Source organism: Hyla sarda, chromosome 6 (assembly GCF_029499605.1).
Source record: "Hyla sarda isolate aHylSar1 chromosome 6, aHylSar1.hap1, whole genome shotgun sequence".
In the NCBI taxonomy this organism is placed as follows: domain Eukaryota; kingdom Metazoa; phylum Chordata; class Amphibia; order Anura; family Hylidae; genus Hyla; species Hyla sarda.
The window spans coordinates 197,209,556-197,219,332 of NC_079194.1; the positions used below are offsets into that span (position 1 = coordinate 197,209,556).

The 9,777-nt window shown below is 39.0% G+C and overlaps 1 protein-coding gene across 3 annotated transcripts in view; it reads right to left on the reverse strand.

Annotated features, from left to right (window-relative positions):
- MAF (MAF bZIP transcription factor) overlaps positions 1-7,702 on the reverse strand; it is a 74,252-nt gene extending 66,550 nt beyond the window's left edge. Inside the window, exons 1-2 of one of the 3 annotated variants that reach the window (XM_056526134.1) lie at positions 5,781-7,694; positions 1,792-3,521 (exon numbers count right to left, since the gene is read on the reverse strand). In XM_056526134.1, the coding sequence (XP_056382109.1) occupies positions 3,515-3,521; positions 5,781-6,853 (1,080 nt within the window). In that variant the 5' untranslated portion in view covers positions 6,854-7,694 and the 3' untranslated portion in view covers positions 1,792-3,514. Of the gene's footprint in view, positions 1-1,791; positions 3,522-5,780 lie in introns of those variants that run through there. The other 2 variants (XM_056526132.1, XM_056526133.1) reach the window with 2 other exon arrangements.
- Between the last annotated feature and the right edge of the window lie 2,075 nt (positions 7,703-9,777).

Genomic DNA, 9,777 nt, shown 5'->3' on the forward strand with positions numbered 1-9,777 from the left:
TGCCATTACATATGACACTAAGCGTCTCCCTTTTGTCATTGAGGACATGTCCTCTGTTGGGACATCACTAAGTAGCATTGTGTGATTGAAAACTGTAGCAAAAATCTATAAGGATTTCATAACATATGCAGATGTAGCAGGGTGGAATTTGTTGTCTGTTAACTCTTTGGGTCTGCATCATAAGTGCTATAATGACTTTCTGAAGCCCTATGCAAAACACATCAAGATATACAGCCCAATATATATATATATATATATATATATATATATATATATACACACCTCCCATATAACACAACTGGTATAAGGACACTGAATAGGTTCATTCTAGGTAAGCCCCCCTATAGACTTATATCTCAGTTGCTACAGTCTGCAATCTGAATCCTCAATGACAATGAAACATTACAACATCATAATGCCAAATGCCACCATATGCTTTGTGTATACTATCCAGAGTAAGCTATCTCGATGCTATACACAGTACACCTATACAATCGTACAATTGTGTATACGTCTACAAGCAGCAAAGCACCCACATATGTATTTTGCTTATTTCAAAGAACTTCTGAAGGGTTAAAAAGTAAGACCAACTAGAGGAAGGAAGATATTTAACAATTGCATGTACTTAAGATAAGAAACTGCAGTGGAGGAAACTCAAACACAGCTTGTGGGATGAGGAGACAGATGTCAAGAGACATGATCTTACTCTCAATATAGAAGAATTTACATATATAACTGATATTACATTTATAAATCTCATCGGGTAACAGTATAGGGCGACTGCTTCTGCTGTGGTAACTTAGGGGTTAATGCCGTCTTTCTTTTATTGCAGCAAAACAGGATACCTACATTACCCTTCTATGTATGGACATCAGAAATGTCACCGACCAGGAGCAGAAAAAGCTACACTATAACATTTAACCCTTGCTTCTCCATATTAGTAGGCTGAAAGGGGCCAGCATGTTTCTAACAATAATATGGGAAAACATTTCTCAGTGTTCTGTCCTATCCACTGAACAGATGTCTCCAAAGCCCCCATCTCTGTTTATCCTTCCACTAAAGATTTACTAGAATATGAACCTAAATTAACTAGAATATGGATCTGCAATCATTATCCAAACAACGCTCTACTACAAAGGGTCAAGTGCAAAAGGGCATTGGCTCTTGGATCATTCCAGGACCAATGGCGTCTGGTTTACAAACACTGGGGGTTCTAGGGTGATGATATAAAATGATCTAATACACTGGACATGGACATCCTAGAATAATAACGTGGAATCCAAATGATTCTCCGGTAAGATCTGCTACGTCAGGAGATTGACAGGCGATCATGACACTAATTACTATTGCAATTAGAGGCTGCGAGATTGTCACTGAATATTCTATCACTAACACAATTGCCAGCTACACTAGAGGCACAGCGCGCTTGGCCCGCAAGAGGATTATTATTATTTTTTTTAAATAAATACATTTAATTTACAAATTTTTTTTTTAATTGATTGTATAGTACAGGGAAACACCAGGGCTATCTGACCAGGTCAGGAAAGTGGCCAGAGAGTGGCACACCATTCCTGAACAGCAAGACACAAATGAGTTGGAGGATATTTAAGAAATTCAAAAATAAATAACTAAATTTATATATATATATAATATGATTTCCAAACCTAACTATAACGGATTCTACCTAGCCAGCCGCATAGATTATAATAGTCACCATTGTAAATATGGCTTTGTTTTACCTGCTACATTTACAACCAACCTCCTATAGAAAACATACATCCAAGACCCATACAGAATCAAAAACTGCAGTTTATTATGGTAGATAATTTTTTTTTCCTTTTGATATGACCATAGAAGTGAAATGACAGAGCACAAAATACAACACGTCGTTAGTAACTCAAAATATAAAACAATTTTGCACAGCAAAATATAGATAGGAAAAAAAAAATAACATAATAGCTGACACATATTTAAAATCTATGATGGTAACTATTTGTAAAAGACATGTTATCAGTCCCTGATAATAATAATAATATTTCTTTCTTTCTTGGTTATTGCCTTTAAGACTTGTGGAATTTGTGAAGCTACAGAAAATCCAGTTCTGCACCACAATATTATACTGTAAATTAAAAAAATAAAAAGAAAAACTGCATTGTTTTTAAACTGTGCAGTAATGCCGTTTTCTCCTTGTTTATAACTGCATACATTTTGTATTAGCGTTCTAAACAGTTTTGCATTTGAATTATATGCTTGCAGGTTATATCTTAGTGCAATTCAGTCCCAAATACTTCAATTCTGAGAAAATAAAAATAAGATAAATAAAAAAGAAATTAACATTTTTTTTTTTTGTTTTAATGGAAAATACCCCTTAAATACATAAGGTTACAAACCCCTTTAATACTTTGGTTTTCTAATACAGTCAGTGGTAAAGCATGGGTTTAACATATACCCAACTTATATATAAGTTGCAAGCACATGCGTTGAAAAAATATCTCAGTGCAACTTAGTGCATCATTCATTAAAAAAAAAAATGTTCTATACCTAAAACGGATCTAACTCGTTCCAATGAATCTAAGACATTCCTAAATCTGAAGGATACAATGTAACTGGGCAATTGACAAAATAAAGGAACAATATGTACTACAAACCCATAGCATTCCACATTTGATAGAAAACAAATGCAAAAAGGGTGTTTTTTTTTTTTTCGTTTTGCCTTATTTTTACAAAATAAATTTGTTTTCGACTGTCAATAGCTCACAGCATTTAGTCCCAAGACAAGTTACTTCTATAATACATCTCTCTCTCTCTTTTTTTTTTTTATCATTCTTAATTCTGCCACATAAATTCCATTCTGTCACCTTGGAAGGAAAGCAATCAGTGCATTCAAATAATAATAAAATAATAATAAAATTGACGTTTTGCATATTTCTGAAAAGCAGTTTTTGTTTTATAGCGGATGCAAACTTTATTCAAAGGGGGAACTAGGTTGCACTTTTTTGTTTGCAACTCAAAAAAGTGATGAAGAACACATAAAAAAAATGAATGTCATGCCATATTTTCCAGAAGTCCATTTTTCCAAGCAAAAAATAAAAAATAAAAACAAACAAACAAAAATAATAATTATACCATACATGTCCAGCATGCAGGGCCTTCTTATTAATATAATGTCTCTTTTCCATAAAGTCTTATAACAATTACAGTTCTTTGTTGCCAAGACACAACAGCAAGCGTAATGCATGAGATGAGTATGGGATTTTAATGGCGGGCCAGTCTCATTCATGTTGGGCCATAAAGTCATATGGAGTTTGATGCAGGCTTCATTTTGGCAGGTTGCTTTATATCATCATCATCTCCTCTTACATATTTTTGTTTTAGTTCAGCAACTCTCAAAATTCTGCGAAATAGTCTAAAAATTCACATTTTTTTTGTTTTTTATTGCAAGCTCATATGAAGAACTCGGGATGGCAACAATTCTCTGTTTTCTCTCTGGCTTTGACACAGCAAGCTCATAAACTCATGACCTTAAAAACAAAACAAATAGGAAGCATAAAGTGGATGATAAATTTTAAAGTGCAGTCTTCATATGAGTGCATTGGGCTTACATGGGTGCAAGGCAAGCATGGGGAGCAAAGTGATCATAGAAAAGTTCATGCAACCTCCATATCTCCCATATTACATCACATTACTCCAAACAACCCCATAACCTTTATCACAACTACATAAAGCATATAACTATAAAGCAGCAATATAACACTGGTATAAAAAAAAAAACTACAGTGCCATATATATATATATATATATATATATATATATATATATATACATATATATATATATATTAATTTAATGTATATATATATATATATATATTTTTTTTTTGTATTTAATGTATATATATATATATATTTTTTTTTCATGTTAATTTCATATATATAAATATATATATTATTTTTATTTTATTTCATGTATATATATATAAATTTAATGTATATATATATATATATATATATATATAATATTAATATTTATATATTTTTTTTATTTAATGTATATATATTTTTTTTTCATATTAATTATATATATATATATATATATATTATTTTTTATTTTATTTCATGTATATATTATATATTTTTTTACTTAATGTATACATATATATGTTTTCATATGAATTTAATGTATATATATATTTCTATTTTTATTAAATATATATATATATATATACATATATATATATATATATATATATATATATATATATATATAGTGGGGGCTGCCAAGGTTACCGTACTGAGAAAACCAAAACCAAGGTGTAGCCCCCTTCCTTGTAGTATTTAAACATGGGAGTAATGGATTATAACTTCCCCATATCACTTTGTGCACCAAGGAGCGAAGAAATATAACATGCGATTGTATGAACCGTATACTGAAATGAAGGAATAAACTTTTCTGCATGCTAAAGAATATACAAGGGGGAACAAACATAATAAAAGCACATAGAAATAGTTTGGATACACTATGGAACATGGAAAATGAATACGATGGGTTAAAGGGTGTGAAAGTGTTCACTACTACTCCTAAGTTACAGAAGAAGGAAGGGGTATAGGTAGAAAGAACCTGAGGCAGCTTCGGAAGAGGATGATTTTACTAACAAAAGTTGGTCGAAAAAGTTGGCCATACATAGGATGACTGGGTCATAGTGACCAAATGATTCTACTATTGAGATGGTGTGAAGGACCATGGAAGATCCTACGCATCAATGGAGATAACATTCCACCATGCAGTCACGCGTTTTAGTCTTTTGAAACAAATCATATCTATAACATATATATTGGGTTATTTATAAACAAGTAGAATGTAAACAATTCCGGGTGGGAAAAATATACATAGAATAGAATATACAAGTCCTATGTATGGCCAAGCCTCAAATAGTCCACCACCCAAGACATGTGGATAGAGGAGATGAGGACAGTACAATAGATTACAATTACACATGAAAATAAAGAAGATAACCTTTGCCCATGATAGAGATGAGGGAACAAAGGTTGTAAAGAGCAAGTGTAGAAAAAGGTGGTACAGTGTAAACCTTAAACTAGTTATGTCAGTGTTTCCCAACCAGGGTGCCTCCAGCTGTTGCAAAACGACAACTCCCTGCATGCCCGGACAGCCGAAGGCTGTCCGGGCATGCTGGGAGTTGTCGTTTTGCAACAGCTGGAGGCACCGTGGTTGGGAAACAATGATTAATGTATATGGTGTGACATGCCCTTGTAGGATAAATAGTTTGGCAAGTGATCCTACAACGACCCCATGTCTAGTATATGTCTCTGTAATTTGGTCCCCAGTTTAGTCTAGAAGATGGAAACTGCCATCTCCACCTAAAGACATCACATGTCCAGAGTGTTATTTAGCTGACATGTCCTCCAAAGATCTAGAAGAGATTTGGTTGCACTTTCTATGAGCATGACCCAAGGTCTAGCCTGAAAGGGTGACATGTCCTACCCCTGTAGTATGTGATGCCAGGCATGCCCTAACTAGTGCTCTGACAAGTCCTAACTACCAAGGTCTCCTAGGACCCCCCCAAGTTTAGTGGTGTCTGGCTGCAAGTCCCATCTGAACAGTCCCCATGCTGCTTGGCATGTTGTCCCCCCCTACCTAGACCCCAGATGTGCACTTAGATCCCATGCCTCACTACTTGGATGGGCACCATCTGCAGTGTAGGTGAGTCGGGGGGCACAAGTTTGTAAGAGAGCAGATAAGTGATGCCAGGAGCTGTGACTTACATGAAATACTCCGGAGATGAGGGGTTGTCACTGTTGGTGGAGCCGTTTTCTCTGAAGCCACTTCCCAGAAGCTTCTCATACTTCTCCTTGTAGGCGTCCCTCTCCCGGAGGAGCCTGGAGATCTCCTGCTTGAGGTGCTCCACCTGCTGCAGCAGCTGGTTCTTCTCGGACTCCAGGACGTGCCTCTGCTGCACCCTCTTGAACCTGCAGGACTGTGCATAACCCCTGTTCTTCAGGGTCCTCCTCTTCTGCTTCAGCCGGATCACCTCCTCCTTGCTCACCCCCCTCAGCTGCCGGTTCAGCTCCCTCACTGACATGGTGACCAGCTGCTCATCGGAGAAGCGATCCTCAAAGTGCAGGTGGTGGTGGTGGTGGTGATGGTGGTGGGGGGGCTGCTGGTGCAGACCCCCGACCACTGACGATGAAGAAGAAGCTGGGGAGCTGCTGCTTCCTCCACCGCCTCCTCCACCTCCTCCTGCAGGCTGCACCCCGGCTGCTCCTCCAGGATGGTGGTGGTGGTGATGATGGTGGTGGGCACCCCCTGCTGCAGCAGCTGCTATGACTGCAGAGACCACGGCAGCTGCAGAGCCCATGTCTTCCCCGGGCATCCCAGCCGAGGATGCATACTGCTGCCCCCTTGCAAAGCCATCGTAGCCCTGGAGCTGCTGCTGCTGCTGCGGATGCTGCTGGTGCGGGTGCTGGGTGGTGCTGTTACTGCTGATCAGGGCTTCTACAGCGTCCTCCGGGCTGAACCCCAAAGCCTCCGGGTTGATCTGCTGGGGATAGCCGGTCATCCAGTAATAGTCTTCCAGGTGGCTCTTCTGGTCACTCCCGGAGCTGGGGCTGGGGGCTGAGAAACTCGGGGAAGGGGGCACCGAGCTGCAGGGCGTGCTCATCGGGGTGGAAGACAGCGATCCCCCGGCGATCAGGCGTCCGCACTGGCTGATGATGCGATCGGTCTCCACCGGTTCCTTTTTCACTTCAAACTTCATCAGATCGAAGTCATTAACATATTCCATGGCCAGGGGACTGGTGGGCAGGTCGGACGAGCTCATTGCCAGTTCTGATGCCATCCTCCTGCTGCTGCTGCTGGGCACAGTCCTCCACACGGGCTGCAGAGGGGACACCAGGCTGCTCTGGCTGGGCACTGGCACCACTGGGAGAGCCAGCTTGCTTGCTTTGCCCCCAAGTTGCGCTCGGAAAAGCTTGCGCCGAGTTTGCGCCGATCACTGCACCCTGGCGCTAACCCTGGCGCATATCCTCGGCAGTGCCCCCGCGGCACCAGCTCCGCAGCCTTCTCGTCTTCTTCTTCTGGGCACCGCACAAGTTTTGGGGGGGCGGCTCTTTAACACTTCATCTTCAAAGTTTTGCAAAGAAGTCCCAGGGACAGAACCCAGTGCAGACAGAGAAGAGAGGGAGCACCGCTGTCAGGCAGGACCGGGGATTTTCAAGGATCATTCACTTTAAAAGCATTGCTGAGTTTTATAGCTGCGCTGACGTCACAGACCCAATGGCGAATGGACGGGGGACGGCGGGCCAATGGGAGCGCGGATCCCCAGGCTTCATTAGCATAATAGTATATAAAACTTTCAAAAAGAAGGAGAAGGAGGGGCTGTCAATCACGGACGATCAGCTGACTGTCAGCTGGGACCGACCTGGATTAACTCTTTGTGGTGCCCCTAGCGGCTTCGGCTTTTTTCTTTTTTTTCTCTAGCTGGGGGCTAAGGCTGTGTAGGCTCACACTTTAACCCCTTCACTGCCAGAGAGAGGGACTAGGCGTTATACGCGTCACTGTCATTCTGGCTGGAGCACGGAAAGGGTTACTGTGCAGAACAGATGTGTTAACTCTTCTGCTCCCAGTTCCAACTGGAACATCCGAACAGCCTGAGAGGAGAGGGGGGAGAAGCTGCTGCGGGATGTGGAAGTTATGTGAGGGGTCAGCACCGTTGTCTGTATACGGCAGTGTTTATCAACCAGGGTGCCTCCAGCTGTTGCTAAACTACAACTCCCAGCATGCTCGGACAGCCAAAGGCTGTCCGGGCATGCTGGGAGTTGTAGTTTTGAAACAGCTGCAGGCCCCCTGTTTGGCAAACACTGGTATACGGAGTCCTGAGTGTATCCATAGCGTCTAGATGGATATGTCTACAAGTGACACAGTCAGCTCTGCTACATCTACAGTGCAGAGGATTCACTTACAAACATACTGGATATACTCCAGCGGGCGATTGTTTACATAAACATGTGGGAGATATATATATATATATATATATATATATATATATATATACAGTCATATAACATCCCTACATACTGCCTTATTTTATAACTCATTTGCCGCCTGCTATACTTATAGATCCATCTCTGTGTGTGTGTATATATATATATATATATATATATATATATATATACATTAGTCAGTGACTAGGTAGACAGTGTAGTGCACACCTTTCTGATGTAAGGTGTAGAGCAGCTTGTGGGTAATGAGATGTAAGCTCTGTAGCAGTGGATGTATAGGGTGCGGGCTCCATGGACGGTGCAGGGTGGGGGAGCACAGGGCTCGGCTGCCTCCCTGTCCCTCTCTGCACTCTTCCACACTGTAACCTGATCAATCTTGCTGGAGCTCTGTGCCCTTTGCACTTTCACATTTGAGTTAACTATTTTGTACTTAATCGTGACAAGAAACAGTAACTAAAGCCTCCTCTACACAACAAGGCCCCTCCTGAGGTCAGTCCATGTGGAAATAGGATAACTCCAAACTGTAATGGAATATAATGTACAATGTATACAGATAGAAGTGTTCAGGCTGTCATTTGGCACACGACTTCTGATTAGAGCGCTATTTGTTTTTTATCACAATCCAAAATCATGTTTGATCTATCTATCTATCTATCTATCTATCTGTCTCATATCTATCTATCTGTCTCATGTCTATCTATCTATCTATCTCTATCTATTTATTTATTATCTATCTATCTCATATCTATCTATCTATCTATCTATCTATCTATCTATCTATCTATCTATCTATCAATCTATCATCTATCTGTCTATTTATCTATCTTTCTCATACCTATCTATCATCTATCTATTTATCTATCGCATATCTATCTATTTATCTCTTATCTATCTATCTACTCTATCTATTATCTATCTATCTATCTCATATCTATCTATCTATTTATCTATCTATCTATTATCCATCTACACTATCTATCTATCTATCTATCTATTTGTCTGTCTGTCTATCTATCTTTTATCTATCAATTATCTATCTATCTATCTATCTATCATCGCATATCTATCTATCTATCTACTCTATCTATTATCTATCTATCTATGTATCTATCTATCAATTATCTATCTATCAATTCTCTATCTATCCATCTATCCACCCATCTGTCTTCTTCTATCCACACTTATACTGCAGAACTTCAGATAGTTGAGAAATTTTAAAACTGGGACTTTTATCACAATACACAAGTCATGCACAGTCAGATCTATCTATCTATCTATCTATCTATCTCATATCTATCTATCTATCTATCTATCTATCTATTTATCTCATATCTATCTATCCATCTATCTATCTATCTATCTATCTATCTATCTCATATCTATCTATCTATCTATCTATCTATCTATCTATCTATTTATCTCATATCTATCTATCCATCTATCTATCTCATATCTATCTATCTATCTATCTATCTATCTATCTATCTCATATCTATCTATCTATCTATCTATCTATCTATCTATCTATCTATCTCATATCTATCTATCTATCTATCTATCTATCTATCTATCTACTCCCAGCATGTCTGGTTAGGAAATTATCTATCTATCTATCTATCTATCTATCTATCTATCTATCCATTATGTATTCTGATCTTTAATCATTTAATATTATGGTTAACCCTTGTATTACCACCATTACTCTAGCAGCAATGTCTCTACACGTGTTAATATTATATCTCCTATAATTAGCATTATGCAG